The 20,503-nt window shown below is 35.0% G+C and overlaps 1 protein-coding gene across 4 annotated transcripts in view; it reads right to left on the bottom strand.

Annotated features, from left to right (window-relative positions):
* Positions 1–4,265: 4,265 nt before the first annotated feature.
* fsd1l (fibronectin type III and SPRY domain containing 1-like) overlaps positions 4,266–20,503 on the bottom strand; it is a 34,597-nt gene continuing 18,359 nt past the window's right edge. Inside the window, exons 4-14 of one of the 4 annotated variants that reach the window (XM_026259950.1) lie at positions 19,385–19,486; positions 18,894–18,916; positions 16,526–16,647; positions 14,262–14,471; positions 14,077–14,175; positions 12,421–12,550; positions 11,678–11,713; positions 10,207–10,304; positions 7,794–8,045; positions 7,225–7,313; positions 4,266–5,160 (exon numbers count right to left, since the gene is read on the bottom strand). In XM_026259950.1, the coding sequence (XP_026115735.1) occupies positions 4,975–5,160; positions 7,225–7,313; positions 7,794–8,045; positions 10,207–10,304; positions 11,678–11,713; positions 12,421–12,550; positions 14,077–14,175; positions 14,262–14,471; positions 16,526–16,647; positions 18,894–18,916; positions 19,385–19,486 (1,347 nt within the window). In that variant the 3' untranslated portion in view covers positions 4,266–4,974. The remainder of the gene's footprint in view (positions 5,161–7,224; positions 7,314–7,793; positions 8,046–10,206; positions 10,305–11,677; positions 11,714–12,420; positions 12,551–14,076; positions 14,176–14,261; positions 14,472–16,525; positions 16,648–18,893; positions 18,917–19,384; positions 19,487–20,503) is intronic. The other 3 variants (XM_026259951.1, XM_026259953.1, XM_026259954.1) reach the window with 3 other exon arrangements.

Below are 20,503 nucleotides of genomic sequence, written 5' to 3'. Positions count from 1 at the left end.
TTCGCGAGGGCGCCCTCCTGCGACAAGTATGAACTAAAAATAAATTAATTGAGTACTCATTATTGCTTGCAAAATTAAGAACTTTGAGGTAAAAATTGGCAATATGGACACCCTTGGTAAATATGATCAAAGAAGGCTGTGAAAATTAATCTGCATTGTTAATCCTTTAGATCTTTTATTTAAAAAATTCGAAAAATTCTAACCTTTCATTGAATAATAATAATTTAAAATGGGAGGAAATATCATTATGAAATAAATGTTTTTCTCTAATACACATTATTGTGAATTTGTGAATGCAGATTAATTTTCACAGCCTTCTTTGTTCATATTTACCAAGGGTGTCCATATTTTTGGGCATGACTGTATATGAAATAAAAATAATAATAAAGTTAACATACAGCTCGTGTATGATATTTATTGTTTTTACTGGAGGAAAAATAGGAAAATAACAGCTAATACAATTTGTGTCGTATCTCCATCCTGCCACCAGAGTTCACTCAAAGACCAAAAAACACATTAGGCTATTATATTTACGAAATTATAGTTAAAAAACTGACAAAAATACGTTTTCTATGTGCTTGTGTACAAATAATAGTTTCTTTTCTATTTGGTTTTTTAAAAAAAAAGTACATCCATCTCCTTTTTTATGTTTTCTTTTTAATCTCTCTCCTATATGTTGCTGGCTCATTAATATTCAACATACAATTACCATCCTGGGCAAAAATGCAAATTTAAAAAGTACTAGTATCTATTAAGTTCAGGATATCTCTGGTCTAAAAAGTTACTAGTAACTAAAAAATAAGTACTATTTCTATTTTTGTTAACACGAATAATTTAATTAAATACTAGTCACTATTGGAATAAGTACTAGTATCTAATGAATACGTACTAGTAACTTTACAAAATACTTTAGTGCCTAAAGAATAAACAATAGTACCTAATGAATAACCACTAGTACCTAATGAATAAGTACTAGTACTTAATGGAAAATATATTAGTGTCTAAAAAATAAGTACTAGTAACATGAAAAAAGATACTAGTACAGTTTATAGGTTAAATGTTACAAAGGCTTGCCATAAGCGTTTCTTCCTTGGGATAAATACATCTTCATATTTTTACAGTGTAATTTGCTTGGCAGTCTATGGGACAGTCACAAGCCTCCAAGTTTTCATTCAGAATATCTTAAATTGTGTTCCGAAACCGAAGCTTTTACGGGTTTGGAACAACATGGGGGCAAGTGATTCATGACAAAATTTTCATTTTGGGGTGTATCCCTTTAAATACAAACTGGCACATTCATACTTACTTTGTAACCATAAGGGTGTGGTATATATTAATCTGTCTATGATCCACTTTAATTTTGTTTGGGGATTACAACACCAGATGGTGCCAGAGGCAGAAAAAGTCAACATTGAGTCAAACAGAAGTCTTTGGTGAGCTTTAATGTTTGGATTTAAGCTCATTAAGGATTGTTACATAGAAACAGACAGAGGTTTGATTATTAGTTTCTGCACAAATGCATGACAAACTTTTAATTTATTCAAAAAAAAAAAAAAAAAAGAGACCTAAAAAAAAAAAGCAGGATGACATTTATACAACGAAAATGTACAGTCTACATCCAAAATTATCCAGATATAATAACGGTTTATGACAATGAAAGGACATTATAAGCAGCTTTTTTCATTTTTACACTTGTGCAAAGTTTTCCAGTTTCAAAATCAACAGCTGAAGGATGATCTACAGAGTTCAATATCAGTAAGAGTACAGTTAATGTAAAAAATAAAATACCATAAAAAGGATTTAACACACTACAAGGAACGAAACTAAAACAATATGAGGATCAACTAGTGAAGGACAAACAACTCAAAGAAGCATGTCATCATTCAAACTAAAATCAGTAAAGAAAGTGCACTCTACTATTCCCTGATGAAGCGACTAGCTTTCCTGATGCAAACATCTCCTGATGAAAGAGAACGAGGCCTCTCTTCATAGGAACGTGAAGGGAAACGTCTCTCCAAATTCTGCCAGTCAGAGCTGCGGCGAGGATCTCTTTGTTCTGGAAGTCTACATGCCTCGGCGATCGGTTTTCAGAATGGTTTCCTGATTCATTTTTCAGGTGTTTTGAGAAATCAGGTCACGGCATTAGGGAGCTGTCTACTGAAGGCAGTTTATCGTAGAAGCAGATATCACAGGCTACTGAGGGATCCTGCTGAGAAATACTGCTGTTCGATCCTCCCAGCCCATTTTCTGTCTTCTGGAAGCTTCTCACTGCACTGGGTATCTGCAGGCCTGTAGACAGAGTCAGACCGCCACACCACACCTGAAATACAAACACAGACAGTCTTCGTTTAGCAGACCCTTTTAAAGAGATAGTTCACCCCGAAAATGAAAACATGCTGAAAATCGAATCAACCTTTTGGCCATCCAAGATGTAGGTGAGTTTGTTTCTTCATCAGAAATGTAGCATATTCCATCATTTTCTCACCAAAGGATCCTCTGCAGTGAATGGGTGCCGTCAGAATGTGAGTCTAAACAGCTGATAAATATATCACTATAATCCACATCACTCCAGTCCATTATCATGGATTATGGGCTCATATTTTAGTTGAAAGCAATGGTTTAAAGTTAAAAACACCTTGGTGGACTTATAAACACACAGCTTTTCACAAATCCTTTTTATCAGCTCTCATTCTGACGGGACCCATTCACTGCAAAGGATCCATTGGTACTGCATTTATCCAAATCTGTTCGCAGGTAAAAACAAACTCTACGCCTTGGGTGGTCTGAGGAAGAGTACATTTTCAGCTAATTCCCATATTTGGGTGAACTATTAGTTTAATATAATTTATAATTTATAGAACACCCCTTACAGAGTTAGAAATGATCACTATTAGTACATAGGCCTAGATCTTTAACCACAAAGAGTACACTTGGTTTAAGGCAATATGGACACCCTTGGTAAATATGATCAAAGAAGGCTGTGAAAATTAATCTGCATTGTTAATCCTTTAGATCTTTTATTTAAAAAATTCGAAAAATTCTAACCTTTCATTGAATAATAATAATTTAAAATGGGAGGAAATATCATTATGAAATAAATGTTTTTCTCTAATACACATTATTGTGAATTTGTGAATGCAGATTCATTTTCACAGCCTTCTTTGTTCATATTTACCAAGGGTGTCCATATTTTTGGGCATGACTGTATATGAAATAAAAATAATAATAAAGTTAACATACAGCTCGTGTATGATATTTATTGTTTTTACTGGAGGAAAAATAGGAAAATAACAGCTAATACAATTTGTGTCGTATCTCCATCCTGCCACCAGAGTTCACTCAAAGACCAAAAAACACATTAGGCTATTATATTTACGAAATTATAGTTAAAAAACTGACAAAAATACGTTTTCTATGTGCTTGTGTACAAATAATAGTTTCTTTTCTATTTGGTTTTCTAAAAAAAAAGTACATCCATCTCCTTTTTTATGTTTTCTTTTTAATCTCTCTCCTATATGTTGCTGGCTCATTAATATTCAACATACAATTACCATCCTGGGCAAAAATGCAAATTTAAAAAGTACTAGTATCTATTAAGTTCAGGATATCTCTGGTCTAAAAAGTTACTAGTAACTAAAAAATAAGTACTATTTCTATTTTTGTTAACACGAATAATTTAATTAAATACTAGTCACTATTGGAATAAGTACTAGTATCTAATGAATACGTACTAGTAACTTTACAAAATACTTTAGTGCCTAAAGAATAAACAATAGTACCTAATGAATAACCACTAGTACCTAATGAATAAGTACTAGTACTTAATGGAAAATATATTAGTGTCTAAAAAATAAGTACTAGTAACATGAAAAAAGATACTAGTACAGTTTATAGGTTAAATGTTACAAAGGCTTGCCATAAGCGTTTCTTCCTTGGGATAAATACATCTTCATATTTTTACAGTGTAATTTGCTTGGCAGTCTATGGGACAGTCACAAGCCTCCAAGTTTTCATTCAGAATATCTTAAATTGTGTTCCGAAACCGAAGCTTTTACGGGTTTGGAACAACATGGGGGCAAGTGATTCATGACAAAATTTTCATTTTGGGGTGTATCCCTTTAAATACAAACTGGCACATTCATACTTACTTTGTAACCATAAGGGTGTGGTATATATTAATCTGTCTATGATCCACTTTAATGTTGTTTGGGGATTACAACACCAGATGGTGCCAGAGGCAGAAAAAGTCAACATTGAGTCAAACAGAAGTCTTTGGTGAGCTTTAATGTTTGGATTTAAGCTCATTAAGGATTGTTACATAGAAACAGACAGAGGTTTGATTATTAGTTTCTGCACAAATGCATGACAAACTTTTAATTTATTCAAAAAAAAAAAAAAAAGAGACCTAAAAAAAAAAAGCAGGATCACATTTATACAACGAAAATGTACAGTCTACATCCAAAATTATCCAGATATAATAACGGTTTATGACAATGAAAGGACATTATAAGCAGCTTTTTTCATTTTTACACTTGTGCAAAGTTTTCCAGTTTCAAAATCAACAGCTGAAGGATGATCTACAGAGTTCAATATCAGTAAGAGTACAGTTAATGTAAAAAATAAAATACCATAAAAAGGATTTAACACACTACAAGGAACGAAACTAAAACAATATGAGGATCAACTAGTGAAGGACAAACAACTCAAAGAAGCATGTCATCATTCAAACTAAAATCAGTAAAGAAAGTGCACTCTACTATTCCCTGATGAAGCGACTAGCTTTCCTGATGCAAACATCTCCTGATGAAAGAGAACGAGGCCTCTCTTCATAGGAACGTGAAGGGAAACGTCTCTCCAAATTCTGCCAGTCAGAGCTGCGGCGAGGATCTCTTTGTTCTGGAAGTCTACATGCCTCGGCAATCGGTTTTCAGAATGGTTTCCTGATTCATTTTTCAGGTGTTTTGAGAAATCAGGTCACGGCATTAGGGAGCTGTCTACTGAAGGCAGTTTATCGTAGAAGCAGATATCACAGGCTACTGAGGGATCCTGCTGAGAAATACTGCTGTTCGATCCTCCCAGCCCATTTTCTGTCTTCTGGAAGCTTCTCACTGCACTGGGTATCTGCAGGCCTGTAGACAGAGTCAGACCGCCACACCACACCTGAAATACAAACACAGACAGTCTTCGTTTAGCAGACCCTTTTAAAGAGATAGTTCACCCCGAAAATGAAAACATGCTGAAAATCGAATCAACCTTTTGGCCATCCAAGATGTAGGTGAGTTTGTTTCTTCATCAGAAATGTAGCATATTCCATCATTTTCTCACCAAAGGATCCTCTGCAGTGAATGGGTGCCGTCAGAATGTGAGTCTAAACAGCTGATAAATATATCACTATAATCCACATCACTCCAGTCCATTATCATGGATTATGGGCTCATATTTTAGTTGAAAGCAATGGTTTAAAGTTAAAAACACCTTGGTGGACTTATAAACACACAGCTTTTCACAAATCATTTTTATCAGCTCTCATTCTGACGGGACCCATTCACTGCAAAGGATCCATTGGTACTGCATTTATCCAAATCTGTTCGCAGGTAAAAACAAACTCTACGCCTTGGGTGGTCTGAGGAAGAGTACATTTTCAGCTAATTCCCATATTTGGGTGAACTATTAGTTTAATATAATTTATAATTTATAGAACACCCCTTACAGAGTTAGAAATGATCACTATTAGTACATAGGCCTAGATCTTTAACCACAAAGAGTACACTTGGTTTAAGATAACAGCGTGTTTCTTTGTTGATATGAACAACAAGAATCCAACAACTTTTTCAGCCGGGCGAGAGTATAGATACAGATCATGTAACAACTTTGACATGAGCTGTGCGATAATGTAGCTTACATTTTGCAACAAAACAATAATAAAAGCAGTTGAGATTTGCATAAAATTTAAAATATGTTTATATCAAACTTAGTATAATGAGCTGGCAGATTTTGTGATAAAAAACAACTAAAAATCAAGCATTTGAGATCTGTTATATAGTGTATTTTATTTTAACTGTAACACTGGCTGATGTTGATATATTTTGTCAGGCAGAACTTGCGTTTCGAGACGTGCACAGACACAAAATGTGTGAGCAGTTTCACTGAAGTCTATGGGGAAGTCTATTTTTATCCAAAGCAACACACCAATAATAAATATTACAAGCAATTTGTCATAAGATACAACAATGCACAATGCCAAGAGTACAGTATAAACACGATTTTTAGACAAGTTAGAGCAGACGGGAAATGTGGAAAAAGGTATGTCTTTTTAAATTAAAACATTTTATAATGAAAATTAAATATTGTTGAAATTTTAGTGCATTTCTTTTTCCATATTCACTTATAATACTCAAAAAATGTAATGCTTATTTCTGGTACACAGCATGAAAACTGAACTTCAACAACCACTGAAGGATTAAGGTTTCTGAAGTGCAGTCCATGTGTTTTATTTTCTTTACATTTCTTGTCACTTATTCATTTATAACTTTTAATAATTTATTCATTTGTCATTTAATCCTGTTGAGTGATTGATTTAATTAATCATTCATAAAGACATCATGCCTTTTGGGAGCCAAAACCAAATTAAATCTAACCCTTAAATTATGATTCAGTTTGTTCAGGTATTTAGTGCTGTGAAGAAGACTCTTAAACCTTTTGAAAAAGAAATATTAGCAACAATCAAACACAATCAAAGATGTATTATGCCTGGCAATTACCAAGTACCACACAACCAGTACACTAGTCATAAAGCAGCTGCAGCAACACTTTATTTTACTCTACAGTGTTTTGTTATACATATTAAATGTACTTAGAGTAAATTATGCATAATTAACTAACTCTAAACCAAACCCTAATCCTATAGTAATAATGACGTCATTACTTAATTGTATAATTATACTGTAACGAGAACATGATCTGTCAATGCAAAATGCATCATTATTTAAAAAAAAAAATCATTAGCTTTGAAAAGAAGTGGTTTTAATACTTCAGCACATGACTATTTCAAGCTTATACTATTATTTGTAAACAATCAACACTCACTTTCAGTGTTTTCCATTTTTTCCTTGTTGCCTGATTCTATTACATCATCTTTTTTTATATAAATGAAAACGGGGCATGGTTTACATTAGAATAACCCATATTTGCATGTGTAAATAAAATGTTTGTACTCTAACTCACCATGAAAGCTGGCACAACAGGTTGGGTGAACCTCACTTTAAAAGTGTGAAGCAATTGTTTGTTTTCAGCATTGTAGAAGGAAAGTTGGCCTGGAAAGACAAAAAATTAAGCTATTAATAAATAGCTGGAGTCACATTTACTTGCTACAGTTATTCAAGTAGTGCATGAAGCAGCTCACAAGAAAAGCATGAATGGAAATGGTGGAAACTCAATCAGTAGGTATCTGATTGCACGTGTGAAACCCGAGGGTGGGCTATAACGTTCCCTATAGACTACGGCAGTCGGGCAAAATGGAGCAGGACATGAACACACAACACTGAAGCTACCCATTATCACACAGAAGACATGGATAACATTTGGACATTTTTACGATTATACTAAAAGGCCTTTTACTTGCCAAAAATGACAAACTTTTAATCAGACGACAGAAGACATGTACTAGATTGTTTACTGGAAAATCATTTAGAGGCCTTAGAAATATGCCATCAAATACGATACAGAAGGCTTTATTGGGTTGATCATACAATAATAAAAAAAGTGAGGCCAGTAAGCCATTTTTTTTCCATTACCTCGATCAAAGTCACAGTAGACTCCTATGCTGTCTGGTACCGGGACGTCCAGATTCTTTGCCTTGTTGTTGTGTTTGGCTGCAAATGAGTTCTGCAGCCAGTTGTTGACGTGGATACACCAGGTGGTGTTGGTCTTCCCCAACTGGTCAAATTTCCCAAGGTTTCTGTAGGCCAAACCAACACTGTAGGATTTACAGTCTTTCTGAGGCTTCACTTCCCAGTAATGCTGGCCAGACTCTATACTGGTGTCACCTAAACATGCATACAAACACGTCTTCAGATTATTATAATGTCAATAAAGTGACATTATTCCAGCAACCACTGTTGTGTGGATGTGTGGTATTTGTTGGTTAGAAGTTAAGTCTGACCAGCTAGGCGTAATCAAGTTCGAAATCAAATGTGATTCATCTGCGATTATGACTGTGATATTGCCTAATTGTCAGTGAACTACGGCACAATCAGACCAATCGGACCAATCACTGTGGATTAGCGTCTCGCAAAAGAGGGGTTTGGAAAAATTTATCATTGAGAGAATCGTTTGGGAGTCACTGAGCAAGTAAGGTAAAAATAAATGCATAAGACAATGAAAGTGTTTTTTGACCTTGCAAGCATGTCAACTTGTTGGTGACTCTCAAAACCAAAATATAAATCTTTCATAACCCATAATAGGGGCACTTTAATGTTCATCATGTACCATCAGGGCTCTCAAGACAAGTTTGGAGTGAGATTAGGGGAGGGGCCACTTAAAGGGGAGGGGCCATTCAAATATTTGCAGCCAGCCCCAAACTGTTCCTAGTTTTGGTTTTGTTCAAACCCACCATGGAGAACGCTCTCACTGCATCTGCATTGGTTTTTAGTGGGAGCCCCCTTCCCCTGTCATCAGGCATCAAAATGTGCAACAAACACAACAGACTTACAACACACTCTTTCTCTCACACACACAGCATGATATACATGCTCAGGGCAAGTTCTGTCAATCCTACTGTATGTGTACAGTATGTACGTGGAGCACTGATGTTCAGTTGGTTCATTTGGGGCCAAATTTATTTTTATTTTTTACGTGTTTTTAAAATAAATATATAAAACAATTTATTTCATTTGGATGAATTTGTCTGCCTTTTATCATATTTACAAATTGTTATAACATTTCTATTATACTTTCCTTAGTTTCTGGTTGCAAAGCAGCTGGAGAGTTTTGACTGCATCAATAATAATATAGCAAGAATTTGGCTATATTCCACAACATCAGAACTCACTATCTTTAGTCGCAGGCAAGTGAATCGTAAAATTAAAATGCTTAAAAAAAAGGGGTTACCTGCTACAGCATTTATCGTCTTGCTCACCCAACTTACAGTCCGTGTGCGTGCATATCCATGTTGCTTAGTAACGAGCGCGCTTGCAGTGGATGACATAATTTTCACTTAAACAATGACATTCTAATTTCTAATTTGCTGGTAGGTATCATATAACTCGAGACAGCTATGAACTCGGCAGGGAGCTTCCCTCTGTATTCGTTCATTAATTATATGAGAAATACAAGGTGTGGTGTGAGACTGTCTCACGGATGTGTCTCACAGTAAATGCGTGAGACTTGAGAGCCCTGTTACCATTAATTATCGAATAAATTCAACTCAGTTTGTAAAGCAGCTCTATAGAAGACAAGAGTTTCATTATTCAGCTCCATTCGGTTCAGTGTTGTTTCAAAACTCTCAAAATTTCAAAATGTCCATAAATGATGAAACGATGTCAATTTGAACTACACAGCAGCTCTCCTGAAGACGATCATTGTCATGATTCAGCTCAGTTATTAAAAGCTGAATAATGACACCATTGTCTTCTGTAGAGCTGCTTATATTTGAATAAATCGAATTTCATAATTTGATCAACTAATCTGAATTGAACATGAATTTACTTTAGTTGAATAAGGACACATTTGTCTTTTTAGAGCTGAAATTGTATTTGTTTCATCACTGAAGAACTTCGCAAAATTCTTGCCCATTTGTGACACTGTTTTGAAACTATCTTTATTGTTTAATCTTTAAGTGCTATATAAAAACATGGCTTAAGTCAATGTTGATTCAGTTTAATTCAATAACAGTGTCAGTGTTGCAAAGTTAAAACATTAAGAAACAAATCTGATTCTGCCTGTAAAGCAGCTCTACAGAAGACAATTGTCATTGTTCAACTAAAATCCATTCAAGTTTTGTATGCATCTGTTTTCAGTACCATCAAATTGATGGTATTACTGAATATCAATTGCCTTTTAAACTCCGACTTTCAAGAGAAAGGGATAGCTTTCCCAAAATTAATGAAAAGAAGCATCAGTTTCCTTCAAAAACAAAGACACTTCCAAAATGATTCCAGTCTTTTGAATAGCATGGACACTTTTGGATTTCTAAGGCTGTTTTGGTACCCAGTACTGTGTAGGACTCTCCAGTGAAGCGATCCCTGGCTCCTCTTGGGGCGGGTGAGCGCGTCACTGATGTTCTTTTAGGAGATGGAGTTCCACTTCTGAAACCATCAGAGAGAAACTGACAGTCACTACACACACACACACACACTTGAGTTCAGGACAGAGTCCAATCATCAGAACATGCACAAACACAAACTCAAAGTCCCACAACACACAAAGATCAAGATGAAGAGGAAGAGAAGAGAGTCACTGTCAGTTAGTTATCAAACACTATCTGCGATGCCTACAGCCAATGGTGCAGCTCCATTACAATCTAATGGAGAAATTAATGGAAAAAGCAGTACATAACATGTTAGCCACAGCAGCACAAATTAAGCAATGCTACTCAATACATTTATTGCAAAAAAAAAAAAAAAAAAAAAAAAAACCAAAGCAACTCCTATATATCTTAATAATCTAATGGGTGTGCAGACTTCGGATGGCTAGTGTAAGATCACTTAACCAGAAAACTACTGGCAATTGATTGTGTATCTTAATGTAGAATTCAACAAAGTGCACAATTAAGTGTATTATTATTTAACACAAAATGATTCTGAATAAGGGACGACTGAACCCTTTGTGCAGGGCTCATGATCTCCCCTCCTCCATTAGCCATATGTAAGATCCCACATATTAGCATATGAACAGCTGGCCGGTGAGGGACGACCCACACATTGTAAATGATGGAGCATTATCACAAGGTTCTTGGCATACCAGATGGTTTAGTTACAATGTATTACCAGTGTAATTACATGCAAAATTTATGATGTTCAGTGCACTTTGTTTGCCGTAATGGAATGACTGATGAGAAAAGCAGGAGAGCGGTGATTTCAGACGAAAGCTTACTCACCGCGGTCATAAGGATGTGAGCATGGAAAAACAACTTTGTATTTAGAATTATCTTTTGACTGAATGTTGCAAAACTAATATTTAGGTCATCATTCATTTTAAACACAGTAAGAAGTAGCCAAGTTCTAAAGTGTGAGGTGATAGCAAAGATGTCAAGTTTTTGATCAGAACTAATGGTTCTATATAATATAATTCTACTGAATCTATTTTCAGTAACAGTCACAGCCAGCACATGCAAAACCCATAAGAGCACTCAATTTAGAAACCCCTCAGAAGAAGACATTTCATAAATAAGGATCACAAGTAAGATAAAAAATTGAAGATGCATTTCTTTAAAATGATAAATAAGTCATAATTTGTAAGCTTGGAACTAATATATGAAAATCCTGAAAGATCAAATGTAGATGAAAGTTATCCAGTGATCTGTAATCCTTTTTCATGAAACGCTTTGCTCAGATCTGTCTTTGTGAACACGATGCCCGTAGAGAAGCTGGTCTAAAGGGCTCTAGGTAAGCCAGCAGCAGCGCTTGGATTATTGCTGTAAGAAAGAGCTAAAGACCACTGCTAAGAGACACACGGTCACCTTGACATATTCTTCAGATTGGTGAAATGTGCACTGCTGATTGGTAGAAAAGGAAAAACAAGAGCAGGGCGTTATTAGGGATGCACTGATGTTAAAAAACTAATTATTTCTATGCTATTGCCAATTCTACACTACTTTGTTGAAATAACTGAAAACATTGTAAACTAAAATCAGTCATTTTAAATGCTAAAAGTGAATTTAGACATTATTGTATTAAAATGTAGAGTATGAAACTTATATTTTAGACTCATTTTAAATAGAAAAAAAATAAGAAACTGCTGAATGAAGTCATTATTTTTGTTTTCTCGTAGCTTCATAACATTATGGTTGAAAAACTGATGTCACATGGACTATTTTAACAATGTCCTTAATACCTTTTTGGGCCTTGAACATGTCAGTTTGGTCAAACAGCTCTTGGATTTCATCACAAATATTTTAATTTGTGTTCCAAAGACGAATGAAGGTCTTACAGGTTTGCAACGACATGAAGGATGATAGAATTTGGGTGAACTATCCCTTTAACAATAACAACACTGTATCATGTAACATTCCAGATAGGGCCTTACACTAACTGATGTGTTGATTAATAAATCACTAGCAGCCAAACCTGAAAACCTCCCAACACACACCAGGTTTCAGTGTGATGAAGCAGAAGTCTCATCAGAGAGTACAAGAACGTGTGTTTCATCTCATCCATGGCTGACTCAGTGGAAGAAAGATGATGTGTTTCTCAAATTTCTTACCTGCCCTTGTTCTCCTTCCCTTTGACTTTGCTGTCTACTCCTTTTCCTCCCTGAGGATCCCATTCCACGCTCCTGTCCTCCACCTTCAGATTCAGATGAGATGACGTGGAGTCAAAGCCGAAGTTAAACGCTAACACAGAGAGGCACGAGCATCAATATCACAGAACAGGATGGTTCAATAATATATTTTTGGGGCTGGTATGTATGGCAAGCCAAATTAACTTTTATTCATTCGCAGGATATGTATTCTTGATATCAACAATTCAATTTTTACTAGTAACAATGTTAATTCTTGATATCAACAATTACATTTCCACTAGTAACAATTAGAATTTTTGATATCAACAATTACATTTCCACTAGTAACAATGTTAATTTTTGATATCAGGAATTAGATTTCTACTAGTAACAATTGCTATTTTTGATATCAACAATTCAATTTCCACAAGTAACAATGTTAATTCTTGATATCAGGAATTGTATTTTCACTAGTTAAATGTCACCATAGGCTGCCATTCAAATTTAATTGTTGATATCAAGAATTGCTTTCTTACTAGTTGAAATTCCGATTTCACATATCAGAAATACAATTCTTACTAGTAAAGACCTTTATTTTTGATATCAGTAATCATATGGTTACTAGTAAAGACGTCTTTTCTTGATATCAACAATTTAGTTGTTACTAGTTGAAATGTTAATTCTTGATATCAAAAATGTAATTGTTACTAGTGACACTGTTCATTTCTGATATCTGAAAATGTATTTCTGATATCAACAATTGGGAGGGTAATTTCTGATATCTAAAATGGCATTCTTACTAGTAACAATTACATTCATGATATCAGAAATGAACATTGTCACTAGTGACAATTAAATTGTTGATATCAAGAATTTAATTGTTGATATCAAGAATTAAATTGTTGATATCAAGAATAGACGTCTTTACTAGTAACCATGTGATTACTGATATCAAAAATAAAGGTCTTTACTAGTAAGAATTGTATTTCTGATATGTGAAATTGGAATTTCAACTAGTAAGAAAGCAATTCTTGATATCAACAATTAAATTTGAATGGCAGCCTATGGTGACATTTAACTAGTGAAAATACAATTCCTGATATCAAGAATTAACATTGTTACTAGTGGAAATTGAATTGGTGATATCAAAAATAGCAATTGTTACTAGTAGAAATCTAATTCCTGATATCAAAAATTAACATTGTTACTAGTGGAAATGTAATTGTTGATATCAAAAATTCTAATTGTTACTAGTGGAAATGTAATTGTTGATATCAAGAATTAACATTGTTACTAGTAAAAATTGAATTGTTGATATCAAGAATACATATCCTGCGAATGAATAAAAGTTAATTTGGCTTGCCATAGGTATGGCTGTGAAACACTATTCAAATTTAAAATAACTGTTCTATTGAATGTAAAGTTCAATAGGACAGCATTTATTTCAAACAGAAATCTTTTGTAACATAATAAATGTCTTTACTTTCACTTTTGATCAATTTAATGCATTCTTGATGTATAAAAGTATTAATTTCTATAAAAAAATCTTTCTGACCCCAAACATTTGAATATATATATATATATATATATATATATATATATATATATATATATATATATATATATATGTTCTAATACCTCTAGTTTCCAAGGTGACTGGATCCGAATAATCCCCCGCCGCTGCTTTATTACATGCTCTTACCCGGAAGTTCATGAACTTGGTGTCAAATCTTAACCCTGTCAAATGAAGACAGGAATCAGTTTTTCTAATGCATTAAAGTGGGAAATGACAGATATTTTGAGCAGAACATTGCTGTCAGCACCTTGTAGGGTGTATTCACTGGTCTTGATGTTGTCCAGCACTTCCCAGCACTGCTCGTCCTTCACACGCGGCAGACCCTCGTGGTTGGTTTTTCTGTACTCTAAGATGTAATGGTCGATCTTGCTGTCCTCCACCGGTATTCTCCAGGTTATGGTCACCTCATTATCTATGACCAGACAGTCCCCGAGCACTATCTCTGGAGCTCTTGGCACTATGTGCAGAAAATCAGAACAGGGCATGTAAGATTTTTTTCATATATATTACCTTGAAGGAGTCATATCATAAAAGTTTTTGTCCACTTACTAATATACTGTCATACATGTTTATGTCTTTGAGGTCCACTTAGGTTGTTTGTACATGTAAGATGTATGCACCCAAACAGCTTTTAATGTTTTATGACCTACTTTCACCATTTAATATGCAGTGTTTTATGCAGTGCTAAAAAAGGGTAGTAGTAATTTTTATGTGTGAAAGTAGCATTTTTCTACATTTACTTTTGCACTGCAGGTTTACAGGCATTACAGAAAGGTAACATCTTATCGTCATTTATTCTGTCATTTTTAACAACAGCATGTATTCTCCTTGCTACTTATTACAACAGAGTGACTCGACAAATATGGCCAGTCCTGTGCTTCGATGCATGTTACAGCTTCATTGAATTAAATTGTCTTTTCAAAAAAGGGATCTAAATGCTACATTAAGCTGTTTTAGAATATTTACAGACAGGAATGGACAGAGATTTTTATAACTCAAATAAACTTATAATCAATTGCATTCATAAAACTTTTACAATTTATTAACAATAATAGGCCCCTAAGAAATGTTTTTCAATGTTTTGTTTTCTCATCATGGTTCTGCATATATAATCAATTATTGATGAACACATTAATTGTGATAATTCTTTTAGACAAATTTACTTGAAGTGCCCTTTAAAAACCTAAAAGTAATCAAAAAGCAGTCTGATTATATACAGAGATTATATACTCAGATACAGAGCACAGAGAGTACAGATATAGAGAGTAAATATATACTCTGAAATCATGTCATGCATATGAGATTATCTCGTATCCTAAATGTCCTGTTACAGATCCCTGTCCAAAGATAACATCCAGTCAAAAATAACACCACTCTTCTCTTCTTCTAATGCAGCTACGCTACACAGTAACTCTGATCCTCTCTCCATGTTTCTCAGGTTGGCTAGGGACAGGTTTGAGTTTTATGTTTCTAAATTAACTCTGCTCAACCTATCCAGCTAAAAAATGTCAGCTCACCAAGTATCAGAGCAAAATACAAGGAGCCAGGGATGCAGGGATTTTATCTAAACTTATCATATCTTAAGTTTTAACATTTCAGAAATGATCTCTCTCCATACAGACTCGATCTCCAAATGACTTTTAATATGAACATGAAAAAATATCTGTGCAAATGTTAAGCTAGCTAGTCTTGGAAGATTACCTCAGTGTCAGCAAATTAATATTCATGAATTTTGTCTTATGATGGTGTCATATGGCATAGAAGCAGAGAGATACTTAAAAACATAGAATAGAGTCTAGATTAGACTTAGGCACATCAGTGATTAGACAGAGAGATAATAGTTAGAGAAATGTTCATATCTGAAACACTTAGTCGACTATATCCTCTTCTTGTGCTGGGATGATAGAGCTGAGAGGCGTCTTATTTTTCAGTGCTATTTTTTTTTTTGTATATGTCTGGATTTGGTGCATTTGTAGACCCGAAAGCCAGAGTGACTCACAAAAGTGCAGAGAGTCATCCTAACGCATGATTACACACACAATAACAGCAGATGAAACAAGCAGTCAGTTCAGTGCAGTCACTACATGCAATGAACCAAAAATCAGTAGAGCTCATCATAACACATGCAAATATAAGGTAGAATACTGAATCATTTGATAAAACAATTCTAAAACTAACACTGAAAGTAGTCATGCCAGCACATCAGTCACATGTAGTATCTGAGTATTATGTTTATACTTTTAATATGTAAAATGGCATATTTTAGATGTTTCAGTAAACATACCATCAACATTCCTTTAAATGAATGTTAATATACTTTGGGTGAGGAAAAATGTCTATGATGATAAGAATTCTAATCTTCATATTCACAGAACAGGTTAGAGTAGATTCTTCTGTCACAGGTTTAGTAACATAGGCACAGATGCTGGGTTGGTAACCCAAAGGTTGTAGGTTCAAACTCAAGATGAGTTGATCCTGTAATACAAGCAGCTAAATTAATAATTAGCTTACCAGGGAGGAACTTGAGGCCCTGCAGAAGCTGTCTCTCCTTACTGAAGTCCACCATCAGGTGGGTCATATTATCTGTGGCTTTGGGCTTCATAGTCAAGCGGAAGGCAGGAGCCATTGTGACCCTAAAAGAACAAAATATAATAGTTTAGATATATTAGTCATAACTACAGTTACAAGCAGAGTCGTTTCATTGCTCAGGACTTCGGGATCTGTCGAGTGTTGCATTGATGATTTATTATTGTAGGCGAAAACCCATAAAAGAGTTAGCATTTTACTGGTTTCATCATCCCGAATCAATACATTTTTTGGTTAATTGGCTGAAAAAAGGTCTGTGGTGAAAACAAGCTCAAGATATTTTTAATATTATAATTCTATGACATAAAATACATGAGTAATAACTTATGATTTTTTTAAAAGCTTTTACTTGTCTAAAAAAAGGCGTTCACTAACAAGTGTCTAAAAGGGACTACAGAGATCGTCACAGAGCAGGTAAAATAATCTACTCACTAGATCGCTTTGACAGCCTCATTGTGTTTAAACTATAGACTGTATAAAAACATGGACGTAGTGTCTGTGACATCACCCGTAGATTGCCGAATAGCATTTTTGAAGCTCAAAGTCGGCAGAGCGGGCCGTCGCCATCTTGGCAGTGCATCACCATGCATCACTCCTGGATAATCGAATATGGGCAAAGAGGCGTGAACTGGTTGCTGATGCCACGCCCACCTAGCTGGTGACAGCAGTGGAAATCCACCTGTCACTCAAGTGGCCACGCCCTAAATTATGCAGAACTTTAAGGCTTAATATAATTTAAATGGATGAGTTTAGCTATATAGACCAAAACCACTTTTTGTACCAGGCTGTAAAAAAATTTTTTTTCTGCTGTTAAGTTTTTTACAGCATTTTAACATGGGGAGTCTATGGGGCTGACTCTGCTTTGGAGCCTGCCTCTAGCAGCCAGTCGATGAATTGCAGTTTTACGGTAGTCACTTCTGTGTTTGCTTCACAAGAGAGACTGGAAGGAAGCCGCTCTTGTTTGTGCACCTTTGGTCTACTTTACAGCATACATTTAGTTTTTTACTTCTAGCGATCGTTGGTAATTATCATGATAAACAACATGTAAGAATAATAACGTTTTGTTGGTCACAGAGCTTAATTTCAGAAATAATCATAGGCCATTGGAAAAATCCCAAGGTGATGCTAACATGCTGGTTGGCCAACAAAAATGTCATCGCTGCAACACTCTATGACCTATATTCTATATTCTATACCTATATATTTTTTTACTTTTAAAATGACAGCATGGAATAAACATTTTAGTTTGTTCGGAAAAATAAAATGCTCTCCAACATTTGGATCCCACTGCTTCAGATCTCTGCGTAGCTATGGCAGTTACAAACTTTATACTATATTAACTATCCTATCCCTGCATTTTCCAACCCTTTGCAGGAAAAACAAACTGCTTATTCGCATGCTTCAGAGTCACTATATATCATAAAACCATAAGCAGTGTGTATTCATTTCACTTCCCATATTACAGCCCTCACAAAGGGTCTATGTAAATTATTTACCAATGACGTATAAGTAAGGTCTTTACCCTCAGCACATTATTTTAAACCTTTTTTATTTTTTTGTTATTAAAGACAATATTTGGCAGTTTCCCCATGCCGAATAACTAAAGCTACTCACACCCCGCTCATGCCTTGCTCATGCAGTCTGAAACAGGTGCTGAATAGCAGTCAAATATATTCTGTTAGCAGATTTTACTCATTTTTAGCACACCATAGATTTAGTTGACATTCCCATTGCATAAACACATATGAATAATTTAATCACATTTTAGAACTGTGTAATAAGCCTCACCACTTCCAACAATCAGGCTGTATTACATTCAATCCCAATGGATGTAAAGCTACAGCAGATAGGCTATATATACATACATACTTTTTTCATCTTGAAGAAGAGTCTCTGGTTACAAAGCACTGAGGCTGTTTACACACTCAAACAGTTTTCATGTTAATGGCAGAGGTGAAGATCTTATTTAAGTTGCTGTATTTCATGCTACCCCTTCACTAGCAGGTAACATTAAGCTTATTGCTAAAAAGTGTCAAAGGATCAACTGTGAAAATTAAACAACACTGAACATCCTATAGATATTCGGTGCATACATCAAAAATAAAGCATGGCTAAAGTGTCTGAATGACCTACATAAATAAAGGCACATAGACCAACCTAGGGTCAGACACCTGCACACACACACACACACACACACACACACAGGTTGATCAACAGTGTAAAACAAACAATGTGAATATATGTGTCATGCAGTGGTCACAACCACACACAGAGAGTGGAACATATACTGTACCTATCTTTGATCTGTTTGGCAGCCTTGAGGATGAAGATAAAGAGGAAGAGAGGAAAAAACAGCAGGTCGTTAGTATTGCCATGCAGGTAAAGTGTAAGCATGCCATTCAACTGGATATACACAACCGCAGAAACACACACACACACACACACACACACACACACACAGAGGGTAAATCAGGATCTTAAACATATAAAGCACAGGTTGATGAGAGCAATTTAACAGATTGTTTTTTTTTATATATACACATTAGTTTTTAATAGATTCATATTTAATGAACAGATTATAGAAATATAGACTTCAGTTTTTTTGCATTAGCATTGCTTAGAAGAAAAATAAAGTTTCAGACAATAAGGATTAGTATGTACAGTCCTAGTTTAATTCTTGGCATTCTCTGCTTGCGGTTTTTAAATGAGCCACAGAAAATGTTATTAAAATTTGAAAATGTTTTAAGTTGCAAGTATCCTTTGTGTAAAACATCAAGCATCTACCTTTGTGAATTCCTCCTCATCTGCAATGTGCAGCGCATTATTAGCAAACTCCAAAAGTTCCTCTGCACTCTCTAATGCATTGGTGCTTTGGGTCAGCTGATTCTGGAGAAGAGATAAAGTTTGATCATTATTAGTGATTTTGAAATGATCTGTGTTCCTGAATTAATGTATATTTCAGGGCAAATCAGTTAAGTGAATTATTCAATGACTCACCTATAAAGACCACTACTGTATCAATGCAACTCACTGAAAAATCTGACCACTAAGGACCTGTTAAGACCTGAATCTACTTTGGGTGATCCAATCACAAGTGAACAGTTGAAACAAACTGTCAATTGCATTTGTCTCCAATGCATCTTCAGTGACCACTTGTGCCTGGATTAAAGACCTGTCTCACATCTGCCGTCCACAGAAACTGTCATTGTTGTTATTGAGCAAGATAAATTTCACGGTTGTGATACGAGTCATCCAGCTGTTAAGATTCCTCAAATCTTTCAAGTGTGAGGCTTAAGTTGTCTGATCCACAGATTCCTGCTTTACATTACACTTTTACTTGAGCATAAAAATCAGTTGAAGAGAAACATGACACAACTTAAAAAAAGCATTACCATAAATGTCCACAGAACTAGAAGAAATCTGCTCACTACACCAAAAGTTTGTTCCCTGACAAAGCTCCCTGAACATCCCAAACTACTGCATTCTCATGAAAACTCCTATTTTAAAAAGGGAACACAGTGTAAATAACAGATTTACCGTGCAGAGTAAGCCAATTAATTGATTAAAATGGGAGTATTCGTGACAGTGCAGAACTCGGATGGAAGTTCGGTGAGCTCACATGTAAATCTTCAGTAACCTGAATGACAGCTTCAGTAAATGTAACTATAGAAAATGGTTTAATGTTATATTTTTGCACACTTTCTATGTATACTTTATTTAAATGGGTCATGATGTGGAGAGTCCAAAAAGAAACATTTGTAGATGAAGCGGTACTAGATCTGACTGCGGCTGCCTCACAAACTGTAAATAAATGATTCCATAATGCTTTGTCTGGAAATGACTGTTTTCTTTTTTCTTTTTATCATTTTGTCAAAACACTCACATGCAATAGCGAGGGGGCAT

This window comes from Carassius auratus, unplaced genomic scaffold (assembly GCF_003368295.1).
Source record: "Carassius auratus strain Wakin unplaced genomic scaffold, ASM336829v1 scaf_tig00215316, whole genome shotgun sequence".
Taxonomy (NCBI): Eukaryota; Metazoa; Chordata; class Actinopteri; order Cypriniformes; family Cyprinidae; genus Carassius; species Carassius auratus.
The sequence above is the reverse complement of the archived record's forward strand: the minus strand, read 5'-3'. Positions and strand labels throughout refer to the sequence as shown.